General features: G+C 45.9%; 1 protein-coding gene across 3 annotated transcripts in view; it reads left to right on the top strand.

Annotated features, from left to right (window-relative positions):
- The first annotated feature begins 6,661 nt into the window (after positions 1-6,661).
- The window catches only part of PID1 (phosphotyrosine interaction domain containing 1), a 214,737-nt gene continuing 197,658 nt past the window's right edge, over positions 6,662-23,740 (top strand). Inside the window, exon 1 of one of the 3 annotated variants that reach the window (XM_087864126.1) lies at positions 6,662-7,006. In XM_087864126.1, the coding sequence (XP_087720252.1) occupies positions 6,977-7,006 (30 nt within the window). In that variant the 5' untranslated portion in view covers positions 6,662-6,976. Of the gene's footprint in view, positions 7,007-7,508; positions 8,345-23,740 lie in introns of those variants that run through there. The other 2 variants (XM_045775310.2, XM_087864119.1) reach the window with 2 other exon arrangements.

The following is a 23,740-nucleotide window of genomic DNA, read 5'->3' as shown; positions in this document are numbered from 1 at the left end:
AAGTGAAGGAAGCAGGTTCAGACAAGAAGAGAAGGTGAACTGGGAGGCAGCTGCCACCAAGGATTTGGCTGGATCAGTAGCAGGCTCTGGAGCTGGAATGACCCTCTACAATCGTACTATCATCCCCATCCCCATTTTCACCCCTGTATCGACCAGTCTTGGAAGTGGGTTGCCCCCACGGAGGGAGCTAACCTCAGGCAAGGGAGGGGAGGTACTCGCCTGTGGGCCAAAGGCTCCCACTCCCAACACTGGCCTGTGCTCCTGGCTGCTCATGCAGTGAGGGCAGTGATGCCGGGGTGGGGGTGGGGGGACATGTCTGGATGGCACATTACAACACCCACTATGTTGTTACTTATCAGTATTTCCTGAATGCTGACTGCACTTCGGAGAGGTCATTGCTGATTCCCTGCTCCTTTTCTCCACCCCTGAAACATGACCGGTAAAAATGGAGCATGGCATACATAGGCATAGCCTCTGCACTAATCCACTATATCTCCAGGTAGTTTGTTAGAAATGAAGATTCAGTTTTCTCCTCTTCTCTCCAATTCTCCATCCATAAGGCCACTGACTTTATGTCTCTCTCTCTCGTGGTTTTACTGGAATAGTCCCAGGAATCTCTGAAGGGTGGGCTGGTCTGTCCAACAGAGCAGGTCTTGCATCACACAATTGTACCTGGAGGGGCGCCTGGGTGGCACAGCGGTTAAGCGGCTCAGGGTGTGATCCCGGTGTTATGGGATCGAGCCCCGCATCAGGCTCTTCTGCTGTGAGCCTGCTTCTTCCTCTCCCACTCCCCCTACTTGTGTTCCCTCTCTCGCTAGCTGTCTCTATCTCTGTCAAATAAATAAATAAAATCTTTAAAACAAAACAAAACAAAACAAACAAACAAAAAAAACAATTGTACCTGGAGGCCTTGAGTTAAGGAGGGCCAGTGTAGATCGAGACCCTTTCTCCCTTTCTTCCTTCCTTCCTCCTTCCTCCTTCCTTCCTCCTTCTTCCTTCCTTCCTTCCTTCCTTCCTTCCTTCCTTCCTTCCTTCCTTCCTTCCTTCCTTCCTTCCATCTTCCCTTCTTTCTTTTTTTAAAGATTTTATGTATTTATTTGAGAGAGAGAAAGAGAGTGAGAGAGAGCACGAGAGTGGGGTGAGGGACAGAGGGAGAAGCAGACCCCGCACTGACCAGGGAGAGGCTCGATCCTGGGACTCTGAGACTATGACCTGAGCCGAAGGCAGACACTTCACCGACTGAGCCACCCAGGAGCCCCGATCAAGAAGCTTTCTCACCATGGATGCTCTTTCCAGGACTACTTCATTTCTACAAGTTATGTCCAACACATTTTCCATAGGTTTTAGGATAAGTAATTCTTGGCTTTGATGATGGAAGTGGGAAGAAATAGTGAAAAAAATAGAAATCAAGAAAAAACAAGAGCCTGGTTTTGTGTGAAATCAGCTCAGATGGAGAAGTGGTGGTGAGGTGGGAAGAGAGCATAAGGTGTGGCTTCACACAAGCCCCGCTGGGAACGTGTTTGGGATCACGTGGCTAATCAGTGAGTCAGGACCATGGGAGAGGGCAATGAGGACCCCGAGAAACCAGTCTGCAAAGAACATGGGAGCACACGGATGCCCCTGTGTGCGCTACCTGTGGGAAAGGCAGATCTGAGCCCCAGCCTCCATTCCTGTCCACTCCCCCAGGTTCTGGCTGGAATAAGAGCTGTATTTACCTGTCCCAAAGGATGGACAGCATGTTGTTGACATGGGCAGTATCTCAGAGAGGATGACAAGGGCTGTGGAAAAGCCGATGCGTTCAAGTTTATAGCAAATTGCACTAGAAGAAATCTACCTGGATCATCATATGCCTGGAGCACAGCCCATGTGCCATCTTCCCGTCAGAAGGACCTACTAGAAAAGTGAGCGGGCATGACTTGGCAGCATGGCCCATGCAATCTGAGTCTAGGGCAGAGGTGTGCATGAGGGAAGAAGGAGAGCAAGAGAAGGAAAACAAAAAGGAAATGAGGCACTGGGGTTTCATGTTAGCCAAACTTTGATAAATCTGTTAGTAAGTATTAAGAAGGATTCAAAGTTTAGTGGGAAAGTTGAACACTTACTCGTTTTCTGTATTAGTTATCTAAGATTACTTAACAAGTCACCCCAAAACACAGGGTTTTTTAAAAAAAACCCATGTTATTTGCTCACGATTCTGTGGATCAGCCATCTGGGCTGGTCTCAGCCGAGTGGTTCCGCTGGGCTCACCTGGGTCACCCATGTGGCTGCTGTCCTCGGGTGGTGTGACTGAGCTGGCTGTTTGAAGCTGACCTCACTCATGTTGTTGGCTTGGCCCCCTCTCACACGGTCCTCATCTTAAGGAGGCTGGTTTAGGCTTCTATTTGCCATGATCTCAGGTTCCAAGAGGGTGACAGTAGAAGCTGCAAGATCTTTCGTGGCTCAGGCTTGGAAGGTCCACGATGTCACATCTGCAACATTATATCGATCAAAGCAAGTCACACATCTGCCGGAGGACGTCACCGAGAGACACCTGACTGCAGGCTGACCCTCGAGCTAGACATCCCCTCCCCTGTCCTTGGAATGTACTCTGCCCACCATCCCCACTTGGAGAGCTGTTTCCAAGGATGCAGCCTTGAGACAGTAAGGTGTGGTTGAGACCATCTGGATGGTATATATGACTGAGCCCCGTGATTCTGGCCAGCTGGTGCGGAGCTTGATTTGTCTTGTGGCCACCCAAGACAAGCCTTGTAAGTTGCCTTGCTTATTAAAACTGCCACCTCCCAATCTGGATTGACCTAACTCTTCCTTCAGTCTCTCTTTGCCTTCCCTGTATGGGGGCCAGCTCATGAACCAACAACATCCAGCACAGATTCAAAGGGTGTAGATAAATTCCATCTCATAATGAGAGAAATAGGCAAGCCACAGTGCAAAGGGCTTTAGGGGAGGGGCAGGGAGAGGGATGATTGTGACCATTTTTGAAAATAATCTGCCACATTTCTAAGGCTGGGGATGATGGTATGCGGAAGTAAAGAATGACAACACACATCCTGGGTATTAACCAGTTCTGCCATTTGCCGTTTAACCAAGTTTGCAAAGATAAGCTATGAAGATTTCCTTTTAAGGGAGGAAAAGGGGTATCTTAACACCCCAATAAATACCTATCATTATATAGGGACAAGAGCCAGAGGCTCCATCACTATAGGGAGGTTCAAAGGTTTAATGAATTTTCAGACTTTTCTATATTGCTCGTCTACAGCTGTTTCAGTGATTTTGAAATAAAGTGAGTGATTTCAGAATAAGGACTTTCCAAGGCCTGCCTTGCTAAACATACCACCATAATAAAGTTTGCTAGCCAGCTGAATGAATTAGAAATATAAATGAGCTTCAATATGCTTTATCACTTTTGAGAAAATAAATCGAATAAGCAAAATCTACAGATACTCCAAATGGAAATGACTTAATCACAGGCAACATTTGATCATTTGAACATGGGAACTCCCCATTGAACATGCGTCTCCCCCTATCTTAGCTTCTTTCTGGTATTTATCGAGATTGATACATATTTTATACATGTATTCAAATTATGTACATTTTAGCCTACTTTAAAAAATCTTTAATCATGCCATAAGAATTTTTTTCAGTTGCAACCCAGCTTTATAATTATCCTCTTTAATAGCATAATGTTTTACTATTTTTTTGATATTCTGGACCATAATTTAATTCACCAATTCTCCTGATGTGGATATGTAGGTTGCTTACCTTAGGGCTCAGAATCATGAACTAGATTAAACATGGCTTACAAAGCCTTCTAGGGATGGTTGTAATTCTTTTTCTGGAGAAAGAGTTATGTTTTACTCATCTGGGCCTTGTCAATCTTTTAAATTTTTTCCTGGTCATTTTTCTTGAAATGGTATTTATTAAGATCATTATAGAGGATTATGCACGAAATAAGGCACATATTTACGTACCTAATATTTCCACTCATTGCACCAAAACACCTCTCGGTTATTTCAAGAATGATTCCCCGCTCAGAACAAATCTGTTTACATTGTAAAGCAGCACTTTGAAACGCAGCAGGAGGGTGGGTGAGGTGCCCCGTCCCAGAAGAGAACCTTGAGAGATCCGGATGCAGTCCCAGCTCTAGCCAGTAGATGTCTCTATGTCATTCACCCGCTGTTGCCGGTTCCTCCTGAATGGGAAGGCTTGGGAGCAGAACTGATGGGTGGGAGGTTGTCCCATCCCTTTTGCCACCTTCCACCAGCCTCCACCCTACACACCCTCCCACCCTTCGTTTAATGGTTAGTGGCATAAAGGTAATTGAAACAGGAGTGTTGGTTAAACACATTCTCTCTACCAGATCTGTTTGCAAAGTGAACTGGTAACAGAAAGCAATCTCTACAGAACTGAAGCCTTTTCTCTTTAAATAGCACCATACGCTGAACTAAAAAGCTGTATTACTGAGTCATAACAATTAATTACACTCCGAGGTGAGAAGACAGGATTTAACGCTCTAATGCGATTTGAATTTAGGCCGGTATCTCATCCCGCTGCTATTTAAAACAAAATCACTTTTCCACGGAAGCATCTGCAACTGAACATGATTTCAAAGCTTGAGTCTGAAGACATCTCTGGCAACCGAATATTCCCGTTTTAGCTTCCTGAGAGGTTTAATATGCACATTTGGATTTTCTAGATTTTCGCAATGAAGTGCATCGCTTTCTGCTTTGAGATTTGACAAAAGAGAACTAGGAGGCTGAGAAGATCTATTATTCTCATCAGGAGTTTTCTAGGTGTGGGAGATGTGCAGGATAAGTTATGGGAAAACTAAAAATACCATCTCAAAACAGACCACATGAGCAAGCATCAGAGATGTATATCCACGGGGGGAGGGGTGAGGGCAGACCACCAATACCTCAGCGTAAGGGATTTACTGATAGGTCCAGAGCAAGTGGCAGGACCTAGGGAAGTGCCTGAGAAAGTGAGACCTTGTGCTTTTCAGGCAGAAGTTGGGGGGTCCTGTGTTCATCTGGGGAGACAGAGACCAGCCCCTGAGAAGCACCTCTGTGGCTCTGCCAGAGGCTCCTAGGGCACCAAGGGTCCTGGACCTGCCAGGGTGGGTGATGCCGACCCGTAACTTCTTGGTCTGGAGGGAGCTGCCTGGAGCCCTGGTAAAGGAACTGTGGGAGGCCAGGGCCCTGGATCTGAAATCGTCACTGTACAGCTCTCCTCTGGGTGACTCTATGAACCTTGTGTTCCCAAGCCTTGGGGGATATGCTAGGAGGATCCGATAAGCTGAGGGCTGGATTCTGGAGTGCTCTAATGTCTGGAAATCATGCTACCTATGCACAAGATAGCACAGATCCTTCTGGACATGGGGTGTTAATTTTGAGAGTGCACAGGCGGCTTAGGACTCAGGCTGTGCACGTGTCCCAGTACCGAATGTTATCAGAACCCTTCTCCTCCCTGCCATCCCTGCTACTCCCTGGACCCTGCCTCTCAGGAGCTTTGGGCCCCCACATATACGTGCTCTTCCTCTGTCTCTGTTCTTTCTGTCCCTCAGATTTCCCACCATGCTCTCTGCCTGTACTGCATCGGCCCTCCGGGCTCAGCTTAGCTTCCTTATCCTGCAAAGTTCCCTGTAGCCCCAGGCCCAGATGGTTGCTCTTTTCCCCAGGTATTGCATGGTCAGAGGACTTACAGGAACAAGTCAAGAACTGCTGCCCGGAAGTCATCTGAGTGTGCGCACTTTAAGCCACTCACTGGCTGTGTCACCTGGGCAGTGACCTAAATGCTACAAGCTTCATGTATCTAATCCATACGATAGGAATCTTGTAATACTTATCTTGCCTAGTTGTCAAGAGGACGGCAAGAGCCATGTTTAGGAAAGTAGTTACTTCATGGTGCGGACACTAGCTTGTGAGACCTCAGGCCTGGGAGCCCACAGGGGCCCCTAGCTTTGGGTTCTTCAGACCTCCTGCAGTCCCTGGCAGATCTCAGGATGGGGGCCTTGTGCTACTCTCCTCACCCAGGTATAGGCACCCTATTCCTCTGCCCAGCATGCCAGCTCTCTCTGTGTACATCTTTGGGTCTTACTCCAGACATTTCCAGGGTCCCAATCTAAAGAAGCTCTCCTTTCCCCTTCTTCCCTCATCAGTCCTGTTTTATTTTCTCCCTAACATTTGCCGCCACCTGACCCAGTACCCCTTCACGTATCTTCTGGGTCATTGACAGGAGTCCCAACTCGAATGAAAGCTCAGGGAGAGGAGGAACATTCTCCTGTCTTCTGTTCTGCGCCTCTGTATCCCTTGGAACCCAGCATGGGGCTGGAACATAATAGCTGCTCAGTTAACTCGACCAGGAAGAATGAATGGAAAGTCTGTCGCGCAGCACAGCGCCTGGCAGGTCGCAGGCGATTCAGAGCTCCCCGCTGTTCAACCGAAGCCCCCGTGCTCCAGGCTCTGCCCTCCCCAGCCAGTCGGTCCCCTCTCCCGGACCCGGTCCTGCCCGGGGCTCCCGCGGGGGTGGGGGCAGGGCCGCTGGCTCTGGCCTCCCCGCTCTCGCGGCGGGATCTGGGGGCCCGGGGTGCTGGCTCTCGGGCGGGCGCCGGCCCCGGGCATGCTCAGAGCGCGCAGGTCCGGGCGGCGGCGGCGGCGGCGGCGGCGGCGGGGGAGGAGGAGGGAGCGGTCGCCGCCGCCGCCGCCACCGCCGTGCGCTCGCGGGCCCGGGCGGAGCTGCGCAGTCCTCTCGCAGCTGCGCCAGGACAGACGGCGCGCGGCCGTGCCCACAAGTTGCCGGCAGCCGAGCGCGGCGCCGCCTCCTCTGCTCGCTGCCCCCAGCGCCCACCCCGCGGCGGCCGCCCGCTCCGGGACGCACCTCCAGCGGACACCGACCCCAGATGTAAAGCGGCACCGCAGACCCTTGCCCCCCGGCGCGATTGAGAGTCTCGCCAGCGTTTCCTTTGCCAAACCCCGGCTGGAAGATGTGGCAGCCGGCCACCGAGCGCCTGCAGGTAAGGGGCACCCGCACGGCCGGGGGCCAGCCTGGAGGAGGAGGTGCCCCGGCCGCAGGAGCCGAGGGGGCGCCTCTTGCCCACTTGGCGGGGATTTACCCAGAGCGGTCGTGTGAGACGCATGGTTAAGAACATGATGCTGTCGGCTTACCCCAGCGCCAGGCACCCGACGGGGGCGAAGGGGTGATAAATTGACAAATGCATCGCTTCGGGCGTTACAACTTTTGTCTTGGGGCGTTTGTGTGTGTGTTGATAGATGTAAGATTGCACGTTCTGACCAGTAATTTTAGATTGCATTCCACTGACACAATTTACTGGTCTGGGGTTAGGGTTTTTGCATCCAGATTTTTTCTTCTTCTTTTTTGTCTCCATGAAAGACAGAACAAATGATTTGTGAAAGCCTCCATTACCATTATAATTTAGAAATATCAAACTTACTTTGGTTTGGTCATGGTATGCCTTTTATTTTATTTTATTTTATTTTATTTTATTTTATTTTATTTTATTTTCCTATTTGTTGGTGCTCTCCTTTCATCTTCCCTGAACTTCAGTTCCCCCAGGTATTTTGAAAATCAAAAGTTAAGTTCAACCAGGAATACTTATGCTCTGGGTTATCCCATCAAAAGTTTTTCAGAGCTGTCCACTGAAATGATAGACTGCCTTTAATTTGGATTCTGAACAGGGTGTTGGGAAGGGGGTCAAAATGAGAAAAAGGGATGTTTACCGAAAAGAGCTCCTCCAGTGACGCTTGGGACCCTGGAATTGCCCAGACTGCAAGGTTTGATGACTGCCTTTTGCTCCCCAATATTCTCAAGAGAGGGGGTAGCTACTCTGCCAGATGAAATCCACTGAATCCTGCAGTGAAACTTTTGGCAGGCTCAGAGCCACATTGTTTCGTAGTAAACTTTGAAGAAGTGTTAAAGTGGTAAAATACAGCACCATTGGAGGCTGAGTGGGTCTGAAGACTTAGGATGTGGAAGGTTTCTCAATGAAAATGCAAAGCTCCAAATGCAGAATGCAGACTGTTCTTAGATGTTGGGAGAGGCTAACCCTTTGCCTGGGAATTCTCATACTGAGGATTAACCTGCAGAGGGCATTGCATTTAGCAGAATCAGATGCCCCCTATCCCATGTCTAAGCCTCCGTGGCCCTGTGGATTTGTGGGGAGTGAGTGCATATTAACAGAACCCAGGACCCCAGGCCAGTCCCCCAGGGTCTCAAACAAACTAAACAAAAAAAGGGACTTGTAGCCTTGCGGACAAGGTGGTGGGTGACTAACCTCTAACCTCCTCATCCTGGTAAGAGAGTATCACATCGAACTCTGAATGATTGACCAAAGGTAAGTGAATGTGTTTTGGTTGTGGCACCAGTTATCAATTGTGCATTTGAACCCCCCTTCGGTTCAGGGCATGGCTTCTATTCTAAAGGTAGGGGTGACTGAACGGGGTGGAGGATAGCTCTTAGAAGTCCTTAGATGAGGCCAGAGTTCTTTGAGGTGGCTTTTCTCGCCTGGAGCTCTGCGCCTCTGCAAAGTTTGTGGATTTTTGTCTCTTGAAGTTATTTCTACCGGCCTGTTTTGTTTAAGGACTCCTGTGTGCTCCGGAGCACGTGACCCTTGGCAGGCGAGAGCTCTGGCTTGCGTTCCGCATGGCAATCGTTCCTTTACTAGAAATGTCGTCCTGGCTCCTTTGTGAAATGTACACATGTGTGTTTGGCACGAGTCTGGTTTATTACAGTTTGCGCTTGCAATGCATTTACTTCATTTTGAAGTGTCATGTTGAAAGAGCCGGGGTTTGGGCTTTTGAAAGCTCAGGTAAACATGTCTTATCACTGAGGAAGATCAAATCCCTGCTGGAAGGTTCTTCCCAACATGAGGCTCAGCTTCGTGCTCCCCCAATTTAAATTAGTCAACAAGCCCGGTTCTCTTTTAAAAGGTTCAGCTCAAGTCTTGCGATTATAGAAGTGAGCCAAATGGTGAAAAAAAATCTTCATAGTCCTGGCTTCTTTCCAAATAGCAGCTCGACTCTTCTTTCAAAACACACAATTTGTATGCTTTTACTTTTCTTTTCTGGGGGAGGGAGTTGTTGAGGGTGAGGTGGTGAGTGAGCTGCGTGTAATAATATTTTATTTACATTCCTTGTGGTTATGTTTGTCACGGTCTCTGTTTGCTGTCTGGGATTTTTTCTTCCCCTTCTTGCCCTCAAGGCACCACCATATAGGAACGTTGGTTTCCGATTCCTTAGTGAATGGGATGCTTTATCTTGCCCTGATTCTGTGGCCATGGAGATGGTGATGGAAATTGTGTTCAATGGGGAAATAAATGATAAGTCCCACTCCTGAATGGAGTTACAGCCCCACCCTTCTTACACAAATCCTAACCTTCTCCTACAACCTCATTAATTTTTTTTTCTTCATCAATTTTTAATGCAAGACTTCAATTTAGATGAGCTGGAGTGCAGAAAATCCTTCAAGGAAGAATTCCCAGAGCTTCCTAATAGGACTAAGGACTCAGGAGCCAATTTATTGTACAAATACCTAGAAACAAAAGAGGCAAGGGAAGAAAAGAATGGCATCTTTTCTTAATTGATTTTATGAGTTCCTGCTAGATGATGCCCCTTCAAAGGGTCTGTGGCCCTGGGAGCGTGGCAGAACCTGGCTCAGGCCAGACAGTCACTCTCTAGCTAATTTGGGGCTGGCAACCAGCCTTTTTTGCTCAGGAAATGACATCTTTGATCAGGTTTGATTATCACTATCAATACTCACTTCTTTGCCAAACGAAATGATGCTGATGTTTCCCGATTTGAGGTGTAGCTGCTTGACCCAGATCCAGCCGGGGCGAAGCGACCTGTTGCCCCGAGCAGCGCTGAGCTGGATCATTTCTCATTCAGTCACACACCCCGCGGCAAGTTCATCTGCTCCCCTGAATGTTAAAACTTCTGTTGCATCCCACTCGAGCCCTGGCTGGGAGCTTCTGCCATTAAAAATATAATAGGATCAAAAGGGATGTGAAGATTTAAATTACCACCCCAACTTTTAAAACTGCATAAATATGGGCTCTTCCCTTTTCACCTTCTGTACCACACAGCGGACTTTTTTTTTTTTTTTTTCTTGGAGGGACTCGGGAGAGTTATAAATTTTTAAAGAAGCAGATTTGAAACAGGCTTTTCTCAGAAAAGTGAAGGGGACTTTGCAGTAAAAAAAAAGGCTATGTATTGGTTTTTTTAACATAGAGATGAGATTACTTCTGGCCTTGGTATTTTAAAATTTGCATGGGTTTCCTAATTGTCTTAATTCTTGGGTAGAGGAGAATCTGTTAGAAATGACAGACTCATCCGTACAAGAGTGAGGAGACATTAGCCATAGAAGCGTGTATTTCCCTGGAGCATATGTCTTCAGTGAGCTCCCAGATACATTTTTCTGCAGGCCAGGAAAGGAGGAGAGCAAGAGAAAAATGAACGGAAGCTGAGTTTGAGACAAAGGAGGCCAACAGATCCTTGCCTGAGGGGTAGTTCTTACAAGGGTGGAGTGGGACGTGATGGTAGGAAGGTGTATGGGAAGCAGGTTCCGGTGAGTTCTAGTTGTGGAGTCAATGTGTAACTGTTTTCTCATGAGGTTTTTTTTTTTTTTTTTTTAAGATTTATTTATTTATCTGAGGGAGAGTGAGGGAGAGAGAGAGAGAGAGGGAGAGAGAGAGAGAATGAGCAGGAGAGGCAGAAGGAGAGAATCTGAAGCAGATTCTGTGCTGAGCACAGAGCCCAATGCAGGGCTTAAACTCACAACCCTGAGATCATGATCTGAACCCAGACCAGGAGTCAGAGACGTGACCGACTGCACCACCCAGGTGCCCCTTATGAGGGATTCTATAAAGGTTCCAATTTAATCATTTGCCTGTCTTCCCGGAGACTGAAATTTTTCCATGGCAGATCCAGAAAATGCAGTTCAATCCATAAAGCTGGCTTTTGGCTTCTCAGCCTGGATCATTCTCTTGCACTCACCACTCTCCTTTTTATTCTCATTTTGTTCAGTGGCCAAGCATGAGCACCTTCAAAACGGGGTGAAATGAGGGCGGGTAGGGAGCAGACCAGATCCTGCCTTCTTTGGTTTCTGGTGAAACTCTGGGCTGGCAAAAAGGTTCAAGTAAACAAAACTTAAGTTTTACTGGAGCAAAAACTTTGGAGATTTTAGGTAAGAGCACTTTGTTCCCCAGGATTACCTTCGCTTTCTCTGCCTTGCCTTAGCTGGTAGGTTTCACCTTCACTTGGACTGGGGATTGTTCTAGACTTGTTTCTCTATTATTATGTCCCTTTTACTTTTCCCCTGAGAAATGATGGAAGAACCCTTTACAGCGTCAGCTGGAGACCATTAGACCAGGCCCGCCGGGCAGAGAGAAGACTTTGGCAAATATGACACTTTTCCAGGCTGACCAAATTGACAAAAGGGACACAGATTAAGGAAGGTAATGACAGCGGCCTGTTGTTATAGAGCACACGCTGTGTGTGTGGCACTCCACTAAGGACTTTTATTTGAATTATCTAGTTCATTTATCTTCCATAGCTACTTTTATCACCATTTTATAGTGAAAGAAAAAAAAACAAAACAAAACCCGACAGCCAAAGATGTTAAATGATTTGGTCAGGGTTGGACAGCTAGAAATGAGTGGAGCTGGTATCAGAGCCAGGTGTTCTAGCTTCAGAACCTACTTCTTAACCACTTCTCTGTCATGCACAAGGATAAGACAATGCCCTACACATGCTGGGGCTCTTGTTACTAATAACTAGAATTATAGCAGTGGTGGTCCCAGTGGCTGCTTTCATCTTTCTTGTTGAAGTGGTATGGTTGCCTGTGCCGACAAAGGCTACCCTCTTTGGGTGGCTCACACCTCCAGGGGAAGTAAGCGGCTATGTCGTATTTTAGCTGAAATTCCCAGGTGCCATTCAACTGGAGCTCATGGCATTTATCCAGACTAGAGACCTTGAAGGCTGGTAATCAAGCCTGATCTTGTCTGCAGTCCTACCACATTTGGACCAAAACTGGGGGGAAGGGAGGAAGGAGGTTGGGGAGTTAAGGAACAATTGCTTGGAAATAAGTGGTAGGTATGCTTAGTGAGGCACAGATTTCTCACCAAATCGATTCTAGATTTTGCCATTCTTTCATCCCTCTTAGATGAGTAAGTACAAAGCCTTGGGGTTTATCATTTATAAAGAAACTTGGAGTGATCATTACTTTGAAGTCTTTCAGAAGCAGGATGTTATCTTACATCATTGGATCTTTCTCTGAGTTTGTCAGCGAAATCTCCACCAAGTGCCTTGCAAAATGCCAGCTTTGGAAACAACTCTGCCCCCTGGTTACCCATTGCCTAATTGGGCTGTTTAATGTTGACTGTACTGGGTTATCTTGGGGTGTTGGGCAACTTTTGCATTTTGTTTGATGTTCCAGATTGGCTCTCTCCTCCCTCCTCCCTTGGCACTGACTCCCATCTGAGTATGTAAATTAATCCTGTAAATTGGGTCCTGGAAGAGTCAGTCCTGGACAGACTGGGGAAACAGGCTCCGTTCCACAGGGCTGTTCGATTCCGCAAATAGTGAATAGCAGCAATGCAGGGAGTCGTTAGTGGTCAGCAAATAAAGGTAGTACAGAAACGCTCAGTAACACTGCAGTGTGCTTCACTCTGCCCCCTGCCCAAATCTCAACGGAGGCTTTGTTTAAGTACAGCATGAAGAAATAGTTGAGGTCGTTGTCCAAAGACCTCCTTGGAGTCTAGTGGAATTAGTTAATATCATTTTATGTTAACTTTAAAAGGAGTTTTGATCCCAATTTAGCTGCCAACCAGTGACACAGCGTCAGAGTATTCCCCAGGTCCCAACCCTCAGGCCAAGAACTCGAAGAGGACAGTGTCAGGAATCTGACACAGACTGGCTTTGTGCCTTGGGCCTATTTCAGTGCTTCCAAAGTCTTGGGGAGCTCTCTCCCCCAATGGTGGTGCCACGTGGGGTCCTCATCTTGCTGAGGTCTTCTCTCCCATGCCTGATGGCCCAGAGCTCCTTCCTCTTCCCTCAGTGGCTGCCACAGTGGTCTTGCTTTGATAAGGGAGGTTTCAGCAGCGAGGAAAACACCACCTCCTGCTTGTTGAAGCTTAGATGCTCATCAAGTCTTTCATTACTTGCCCCTTCGGCCTTCTTAACTGAGGCCCTTACTGAGGGACCCAGGTGCAGACTCAAACCCTGGTCCCCTGTCCTACTCATTGCTATGGGTTAAGTTGTGTCAACACCTTCCGCCTCCCCGCAAACATATGCTGAAGTCCTAACCCTGCTACCTGGGAATGTTGCCTTGTTTGAAAATAGGGTCTGTGCGGATGTAATCGAGTTGAGTCAGTCTGGATTAGGGGAGCCCCCAATCCACTGATGGGTGGCCTTCTAAGGAGAGATTTGAAGGCACAGAGGAAGCACAGGAAGGAAAGCCTTGGGAAGACAGAGGCAGAGAATCGAGTTAGGCTTCCACAAGCCAGGGAATGCCGGGGTTGCTGGCAGCCACCACAAGCTAGAAGAAAGAATTGAGGGAGGGTTCTTCCTTAGAGCGTTTGCAAGGAGCACGGCCCTGCCGACATCTTGATTTGGGACTTCCAGACTCCAGAACTATGAGAGAATACATTTCTATTGTTTGAAGCTGCCCCATCTGTGGTAATTTGGCACAGCAGCCCTAGTGAACTAATGCACTAATGAAACCATATTGCTTTTGACCACATTCTCTGTATTTCTGGAAGCCTAGGTGTGCCTGACTTTCATAAACTGGGGCAAAATGAACGTGTCTCTATAGCGTGCTCTTTTTATACTGAGTGTGTGAATTTATTTACAGTGGATTCAGAGAAAATGAAAACAGACATTATAAAACAACTAAATTACTGCTTCTTTCTCCCTCATCTGCTTTGGTCAACATCCTAGGAACCGCGGCAAACGGGGTTTGTGTTGCTAAAGGGAGCGCCTCTGGAAAATATAGTAAATGTACTTCAAGAGGTAGTTAACTTTGGTCATTAAAATTATGGGATGTGAAGATGTTTGCTTTGAGGTGATCTCAGGGATTCTTTTCCAGGCAGGCGGAGACCAAGGAAGCCTAGGGTTTTATCCTCAACACAGTCCGGGTTGTCAGAGTCTCTGCAGGGTTTCTGGGTAGCTCCCCAACGGGGACAAGGGTGGGTTGACTTTAGATTCTATTCAGGGCCCCCCCGCCAGATGATGGTCTGGTTGCTTATTTGCATCTGGTTGGGTATTTTGTTTCGTTTTCCTTTTTTCACTTGGTAACGGTATAAATTATCTTAACGAAGAACCTCTTCCCGTTGCGGAACTCACTCTGAAGACAAAAAGCCGACGTCCCGAGGAGTCGTCACACTTGCTTTCCCGGCCGGCTCCTCTTGTCCACGCGGCAGCCCCAGGGAGGGCCGGGCGCCGGCTTTAGCGCAGGGCTGCCCGGGTTAGGAAGAGCCATCTCCCCTTTCGTTCTCCTCTGAGAAGGAGTGGACCGGCAGGCGGGACGGGCAGGCAGGGACCCCGCAGAGCTGCCAGGAGGAGGCGGCGCCTTAATTGTCATCCTTCTGCGAGAACAGACCCGTCCTGATCCCTTCGTGACGGGTCCTTGCCTCACAGCTGCTGCTGCTTCATAATTGTGGCTCTGAGGATAAACCCACAGATGGCGTCGCCCCGTCTTCCCGCCGCCTGCTTTGATGCCTTTCCAGTCAGGAACCGCTGGCTTCTGCCCAGGTGTGTGCGACGTCCCGGGGTACGAGCCACCCGGGCTGGGGCATCGTGGCGCCCCCCCGTTTCCTCTCTGAGTGTGCTGTGGATATTCCCTGGGAACCGCGGGGGGTCGCGGGGCCATGGTGCTGAGGGGTGGCCAGTTTGTGTCGGGCCTAGATTCTCGGTAGCTTATAGTGCTGTGGGCGCCATCACAAAGCACCACAGGCTGGGCGCCTCGGCCACGGAAATTTGTGGTCTCCCAGATCCCGACGCCGGAAGTCCGAAATCAAGATGTCGGCAGGGTGGGTTCCTTCGGAGGCGGTGAGGGAGACTCTGTTCCATGCCTCCCTCCTCGCTTCTGGTGGTTTCCTGGAAATCTTAGCTGTCCCTTGGCTTGTGGCATGGTTGCCGGTCGGCACGTGGCGTCCTCCCTGGTGTGTCTTTTTAGAAGGACACCCGCCATCTTGGATCAGGGACCCACCCTCCTCTGAGCCTGTTTCTAGGTAAGGCCACACTCTGAGGTATTGAGTTTAGGATTTCAGCATATGAATTTTTGGAGAGATATAGTTCAGTCCATAACATTTACTTTAGAATTTTCTTTTGAGTACTTGAACCACTCACAACAAACAAACAAACAAACCAGAAACCAAAAACCAAAAACCAAAAACCAAAAAACACAACGGGAATTTCTTTTCCCCCAAATGGTAGTGCGGATGTGAAATGGAATGGCATATCTGCTTCATGTCATGGCTACTATTTTACACTTAATTTGATTGAAAAATTACAAAGCAATAGCTGCTTAGGGTAACAAGGTAAGAAATCAGACAGCTGGGAAGTATGCTCAGTTAATAAGCTTGTCCCTTTCTCTGTTCCCAGTTCTACCTGTGAAGGAAACTCATATGATCTGTCTGGTCGTGATTTTTCCACAACTTTCTCCAGGTTTGTGCAAACATATACAAATATATAGAGGCAAATTTAGGTCTTTATCATGTATTTCAGTAACATAATCATACTATATATGTATTACTATGCATTTGTTTTTTCACTTTCCAAAGTGTTTCCTAGGTATCTCTTCTGGTCAGTACAGTGCCCCCCCCCTTCTCCATGATTCTGCTTTCCATGGTTTAAATTACTTACAGTCAACTATACAGTCCAGAAACACATGATCCTTCTTCTGACAGATCATTAGAAGGTCAGTAGTAGCCAAAGGTTACGTGACAATGCCTACATCCTTCACCTTATTACAAGAAGAAAGATGAGTACAGTATAATAAGATATTTTGAGAGACAGAGACCACATGCACTGAACTTCTATGACAGTATATTGTTATAATTATCATCAGTTATTGTTAATCTCTTACTGTGCCTAACTAAATTAAAATTTATCACAGGCATGTATGAATAGGAAAAAACAGAGCATATGCAGAGTTTGCTACTATTTGTGGTTTCAGACATCCACTGGGGGTCTTGGATCATATTCCCCATGGATAAGGGAGAACTACTCTAACATAGCTCCAACTCGTTCCTTTTAGTATCTGCATAGAATTCGCGGTAGAGTTAGACCACAATTTGTTCAGTCCTTTCTGTATCAGGGCGTATCTGGGGCATGTCTGTGTTCTTTTGTTGTTCTCCTGCCTCCTAGATAATACTGGTATAACTCCCTGGGCAGGTCCTTACCTACTTGCACTTGTATTTCTTTACATGGGACTAGCAGCACTGGAATTGTTACATTTAGGAGTATGCATGTTTTATGTTTTAGCAGCTGTTAATGAAGGCCTTCTGTGAGTATTCTGCTTTTTGATCAGAAGTGTGTGCAATTCTGGCAAAGGTGCAAAGAACATAGTTTGCTGGAGAAAGGATAGTCTTTTCAACAAACGATGCTGGAACAATGGGATATCCCCATGCAGAACAACCAACTCCAAACTTTAATCCGTACTTCATACATCTGGCATTCAAAAACTCACTCAGAATTCATCACAGGCCTAAATGCAAAGCCTTAAAGCCATGGAACTTCCAGACAAAGACAGTAGAAAATCTTTGTAACTTTTTATACATCAGCGTAAACATTCCTAACATCAAGGCAACAACCAGGTCTGTTACACCCCGATGTTTCTTTGGATTGGGCCAAGATTTCTTAGGACAATAACAAAATCATGATCAATAAAAGAAAAATTTGATTAAATGGGGCTTTTTCAAAATCAAAACCTTCTGCTCTTTGAGCGATTTTGACAAGAGGATGAATAGATAAGACACAGACTGGGAGAAAATACTTGCAAATCATATATCTGTAAGAAAGGACTTGTATCCAGGATATCGAAAGGATTCTCAAAGCTCAATAATAAGAAGATAAACAACCCAATTAAAAACAAACAAACAGTTTGAGCAAAGAAGTTATATGGACAGGAACTAAGCACATAAGGCTGTTGAACATCATTAATCATGGAGAGAATGCAAATTAAAACCACAGTGAGATATCACTACATAACTCTAGAATAGCTCCAATTAAGGAGATTTCAACCATACCATGCGCTGGCGAGGATGTGGATGAACTGGAACTCTTACTGCTGACGGGGACCTAAGGTGATGGAAGGCAGAGGAATGAGGATCGGATGTGAGGAAAGAATTTGGAAAGGTTTGAGTAAATGTTTGGGGGCGATGGACGTGTTCAAAATCTTGATTATGGTGATGGTTTCATGGGCTCATATATATGTCACAACTTTGGAAGTTAGGTAGTGTATTACGTGTTGGCTATACCTCTATAAAGCTGTTTAAAAAAGAGTATGTGAAGTAGTCATTGTATGCCAGGCACAGTGTTTGGTGTTGGGGGAACTAAAACATGGTTCCTGCCCTCCCTTCTGTGAATTCTCTGTAGCTTTCACATTCTTTGAACTGGAAATTAAAAATCCTAAACTAGCATGTAAATAGCAAACTATTTTTTTCTTAGAGTTGCGTTCATTTTTTTTAAAGCATCCCTTTATTTAGTCCTTGAAATGGCATGTTTCACCAATGTTAGTTTGCCTGAAGGTCCTAAAGGAAACTAGTAGTTGAGCAAAAGAAGAAATCCCACCCAAAGCGTGGGTGGTTCAAGTTGGTGCCTCATTGTTCCTTCTGTCATTTAGGATGGCCCCTTTCTTGTTCTTGCTCCTGGTGGTTTGTCTCTCACTTATTTCCAACCTGCCCGGATGGCTTAGTCCTCTGAGGCCTTTTTGGCCCTTTTTCCCAGCACCTGGCTCGGACCCTAGTGGCCAGTAGACTCCGGAGATTGTGCTGTTGAGTGGGTGAGTTTCCAGGATTGTGGCCCCATGGCTGGCTGGACCACCTTCTTGATATTCCTCCTCCTGCAATAGAAAGCAGAGAATACATCATGCCAAACCATGAATGGGTCTGGATTCCAGTTTGTGAATATGATGTGCCTAGCAGATGTAGAGTCTGGATTTCTTATGAAATAATTCTTTTTCTCATGAGTATGGCAACTCAAAACTTCAGCGCATAGTGACTTTACCAATGGCCTTTGAATCTTAGTAGAATGCTATTGAGAAGCAGTCACAAAAATAATGTTAATCTAGTTTAAAACCATTTTTTTCCTCCTCAAGGAGGAAAATTTAAGGTGCCTGACTCAATCCCTTTTAAAGTAAAGTGCAAGGAGTGCAAGAATTTGTTCAATCCATATCTAAGGAGACCATATGGTATATTGTCCAATCTGAGGTCCCGTTGAGGTGACAGGGACACTATTAGTAATTATCTGGCAGAGCAGGCATAAACCAGAGTCCCCTGGCAAACCAGGGTGTGTGGTCACCCCTAAAAATGTCAGGTAACATGCTAGACTTCTGTTTCTAACTCTATCACTTTGGGAGTGAAGGAAAGAAATTTCTACAAAGAGCTAAGCGTGGTAACTGGCAATTACTGGGAGTCCGTAAATAACTAATTCCTTTCCCTATTTCAGTTCCAAAGGGTAAACTAGGAATATCCTCAGAGCATCTTAGGGCTAGATGGATAATAGAGTTTTGGTGTTTCTCAAAGTGTGTTCTGTGGAGCCTGAGTTTAGTGAGCTACTCATATGAGTCTTGCCACAGAGGGTTCAGCCTTTAAATTGTTTTGGGAAGCAGTGGGGGAGATGAAGTGAGTCTGGTTTGCTGCAGTACTTCTTGTAGCCTTTAAGATGCCAGTGCCCCATGAATTTCCACGTGAGGGGAGGAGAGAAGCCAACCCTTTGTGGAGAAGCATCCCACAGTCCAGAGTGCTTCAATACAGAACTTGAACTTCTTTAAGTTGACAAACTGTGAGCCTGAGGCTTGGCTCTAGCTTTCAAAAATATTTCCTTTGGCACCTTCAGTGTCTATAAAAACTTGACAAATTAGTTTCCAGGATTGAAAAATTAGAGGAGTTTGTAAGGAAATCTGGACTTTCTGATTCTCTTAGAAAATGGGATGTTCAGGCCACAGTGGGTTCTGATATAGTGGCTAATGGCTGGCACTGTTCTGTGTGGACGGGAAGCAGCCTCCAGCTTGTCCCAGGCCTTACAGAGCAGGTGTCACTAAGTCCCATAAGCTGATGGGCCTGCGGCCCTTGGGTTTGGGACCCTGGTCCAGTTCAGCTCCTTTGTTTGGTTGGTGGGAAAACTAAATCTAAAATTCATGTAGTTCTTGGATCAGTATGAGGTTCTTGGTCTTCTGACTTTTAAAAGCCAAGGCGATAGAAAATTGTAATGACTACGTTCATTGCTCTGCAGGTGCAACTCCAGGAGCCCACCTTCAGGTGCCTGGAGGCCAGTTCTTCTCCCCTCTTTCTCGGGATCTGTGTGTCAGAGCTTGTGTGATTGGAGCAGGGACTCGCCACCGCCCCTTCTCTGCTGGGCACACAGAAGCATGAGAACCACAAGTGGCCTTATGCTTGCCATTTGCTTATTCTGAGCACAGGGGAGGGCTTCCAGGCAGAAGTGGGAGGCTTCTCTGACTTTTCACTAAATCCACATCACTGTTTCCTGCATAGCCCATGCCAGGCAAGTGGAAATTTCTCATTGTTATAATATTGGCTCGTTTGAGGGCATTTTTACTGCCAAACTTTGGCACAGATTGCTTCCAAAAAAGGGGGGAAATTTAGAGGATGGAGAGTAGGTTTTAATTTAATGGCTTTCAGCATTTTCCTTGCAGATTATCAGCTTATGAAGAAATTCTCAAATGTTATTTCAGGAAACCTAAACTGAAAGACATCTTCAGTGGTGGCAACACCTTCGTATTTAAGAATCCCTGTTTCCACCAAAAACAGAACAAAACAACAAAACAAAACAAAACAAAACAAACCCAAAAAGGGAAACAACCCAAAAACCCAATACCGAATCACTCAAAAACATGCTGTAGATGTTTTCTGGTCCTCTTGGGAGCAGATCTGTGGCTTCACTTACCTTCCCAGATGTGTTGCTGGTCTCCTTAGCTCTGCCCATTCCTGCAGAATTATGGAATCTGATTATTTTTAGCATTATAAGTACATGGAGTTAACCAGAAAGTGTCTTAAGCTATAAACCAATGAATTAGACCTCTCACTCTCAACCAATCTATTTGATTTCTGGAGGCACGAACATTGTGTATGTCCTGGTTCCTCTGAATTAGACTGTCTAGTTAGGTTGGAGATGGTTTCCTATTGCTCCTCATTTGGACCCCCTCCCAATAAGCGTTTATGACTGTATTGATAATTATTCTGAAAATTATTGCACACTATACTCAGACTCAGAGTTGGGTTATTGTTTATCTATCTTTCCTTCTTATCTAACCTAAGTTCATCTAAACTGTTTTCCTATAGCACCTTTTATTGTTATTTATTTATTTTTTTAAGAGAGAGAGTAAGAGAGTGCGAGCAGTGGAGGAGCAGAGGGAGAGGAAGAGAGAGAATCTTAAGCAGACTCCACGCTGAGGCTCATCTCAGGGGCTCCGTCTCAGAACCCTGAGATCATGACTGGAGCTGAAATCAAGAGTCGGACGCCTAACCGACTGAGCCACCCAGGCGCCCACCTACAGCACCCTTTAAAACCAGAAATTCATCTGAAATAGTTTCTGCTGCACAGAGTTAACTCTGCTGTAGCAGAAAGGGGAAGAGATAATTCCGGCCAGAACATAAAGTTCTCGGCCAATCTAAAAGCTCAGAAAATACAGTTATGTATTAGATCCTTATATAGTTCTGAAAAGATTGATTTTTGGTTAGTGAAGAAAGAAATTCACATGTTTTTGAAGTACTTTTCAATAGAAGATAGAAATACCACTAACACATTAAAACAAGACTGAAATAAAACCCCTCAAATACCAGTCATATAATAAAGAATTTAGCTGTACCTGAAAACCTAGGCTAGCTAGTATAGCTGAGCCTGAAACCTCCAGCTCTGAGCTTCCCAGCAGCCTAAGTAAGAAGAGAAACATGATGAATTACTTAGGTCTCATTATCTAATAGAAAAATCTCTATCAACTCATCTGGAGCCCCAAGTGTTTTCCTAAATTGAAGACCCTAGAAATTACCGTGTGATTCCACATTGTAGCACAGACTCTTGGGTGATAATATTAATTGTAGTTTTTGACAAAAATGTCTCTAGAAGTTGAAAAAAATAAGTAGAAATGCTAAGACTGTTTATGTAGCAGTCGAAGCAGACATCTGTGAGTTTTTTCTGCCCAACTTCATTTCCCACCTTCTGATAACAGCACCCTGATCTCACTTTTGGGAATTGTTCTCCCTCTCTTGTGTCAGGGGGGACTCCATTTACTTCAAGGAGGGGGACTGTCAGTGTGCCCTCCTCTAGCTGTGGCATCCATGTGTGCTCCTGGTATCTAAGTTACTCAGACACTTTCTCCCAAAATTGGGATCCTGAGCAGGGTGATGAAAAGCCTGGAAATCTCCAAAACTGATTATTCTGCCCGCCGCGATCTGTAGTCCTGCTGCATAGACCCCAGGAGCTTCTTGATCCCCATCCTTCCTGAGCGTGGTCCTTCTGTATCTCCTTTCAATCTGGTATCACTCTGATAATTATTTTTTTTCTTCTCAAGTGAGCTGGGCTTGGTATCTACTGCTTGCAATCTCTGCAAACTCTGACTGATATACAGGAAGAATTTTCCTTGAACCCACTGAAGGTCAGCCTTCAAATTCTGTGTCATGAAACGTTCTATGTGGAACAGAGTTGGCGTGTGGAGAAAAGCGAGACAGCCATGCTTGAGGGTTCTCCAAGATACCAACCAGAAGGTCGTGGACACGTACCTGTCCTTGCTTATGGGTACCCTTTCCTTGTCAAAAGTGTGCTTGCTCAACTGGGAGATGAAGAAAGGGATGCAGACATTTCTCTCCCTGGAATTTTCCTCGCACATAGCCTTACTTTAGTAAGTGCCACCGAACAAAAAGAATCCTCGTTATCCTATAGTCCTGGCCTGCAGCTTCTGCATTTTGGCCCATTGCTGGAAAATGATTTTTGTCCTTGTTTATAAGGGTGTAGCCCAACTATGGGTATCTGCTATAAATCTTAAGGTTTTTATAACTTGGATATCACTCTTACCTTTCTGCCAAATCTCTGTACTGAAAAAGCAGCCTATCATTTTAAGTAATGATGCTTTTACAACGTCCAAAACAAGTAAAGTAATTTTGGTCCACATTATAAAATGAATCCCTCTGGTCTCTGAGTCTGGGGTAGAAATGGTGTTGGGGGGCAAACAGCTGTTTTGGCCAAAATAGCCAAAAAGATCCAGTCTCAGGCTGTCTGAGTCTTAGTTCTCAAGAAACATTGGTAGTTGTTGGTTAAAAATGTGAATGGCTCCGTAAGTTCACTCTAGGACAGTGTGGGTTCTTTACCCCAGAAAGTTAAATATGTCCAACTTTGGCAGCCCTGACCTTCTGGGTAGAGAATGTAGTTCACTAGTCTTCAAGACCTGCTTTGCCACTTTGATTTAATACAAGGCGGAAATCTTCAAAACAAAGCTCTCTGAATCCAGGAAAGTTCATCTGGCATCAGTTAGCTTGGGCACCCTCCCCCCCCCCCGCCCCCCTTCCCCACCCCACCCCCTTGTCTTTTCTCTAGGAGCTAGATGCTTTGTAGAAAATGAATGGCTTTGCAAAAGTGCAAATTTGGGAGAGTGTTGTACAACCAAAGAAAATTCAAATTAGTATTCCCCCTGTGGGAATCCTCTTGGAGAGATTGAAATTATACTTAAATATTCACGTATAGAGAACAGCCAATATCTGTTTTAGGATGTTGACAGACTATTTGAATGATACAGCTCAGTGGTTTTCTGGAAGTAAGGTGGTCTAGAGAAGGAAGAATACAGAGCCTAAGAAAACGTACTAATTGGTGTTTCCTTCTCTCTGTTGTGTTAATGGTAAATAGCACAGACTCAATGCTGATCTCTTTACTCCTTGGCCCAGAGAACTGGCGTTTTTCTTCATAATGTAATTTAATGCCCTTGTTGGACAGAGGCTGGCCCGTGAGATATGTGTGTACTCTGAACAGGAGGGGACGTGTGCTGGCAGGGTCCCTCGGAGCAGGGCAAGCATTCAGCAAAAACTTGGAGGGAGTCTTTGGAAATAAAACCTAATTTGCAGGGATCTCTACCCGTAAGGTAGACTTGCTCTGTGATTTGGGGCCATATCTGTGTTTTTTCACTTTTGTGTGGACTCTCTCCCTTTCTTGCTTTTCTCCTCCTGCTTTCCTCACAACTAATGGGACTGAAGCTCTTTCCACTCCTGCATTTCGCTGAGCTCTCTTGCTCACTGCTGTTATCTTTCAGACATTTTTTTTTTTAGCTCTCCCAGGGGGCGATGGACACCTTTTCTTTCTTCTGTCTTTCTTTTTCAGTGGCTACAGGCTCTTTGGTGGGCTGAAAGTCACAGCTAAATTGGACAAAAATAAGTTTGACTGTTGCTTCAAAGCCATTGTTTTTTGGGGAATTATTTTTTTTAATTCTTTTCTTCTCACTTTTCTTTTTGTTTTGGCTTATGGCTGAAAGCGCATGATCTTTGCCTTACATGGTCATTAAAACTCATTTC

Source organism: Ursus americanus, chromosome 1 (assembly GCF_024610735.1).
Source record: "Ursus americanus isolate L20-20 chromosome 1, mUrsAme1.1.p, whole genome shotgun sequence".
Lineage (NCBI taxonomy): Eukaryota > Metazoa > Chordata > Mammalia > Carnivora > Ursidae > Ursus > Ursus americanus.
The sequence above is the reverse complement of the archived record's forward strand: the minus strand, read 5'-3'. Positions and strand labels throughout refer to the sequence as shown.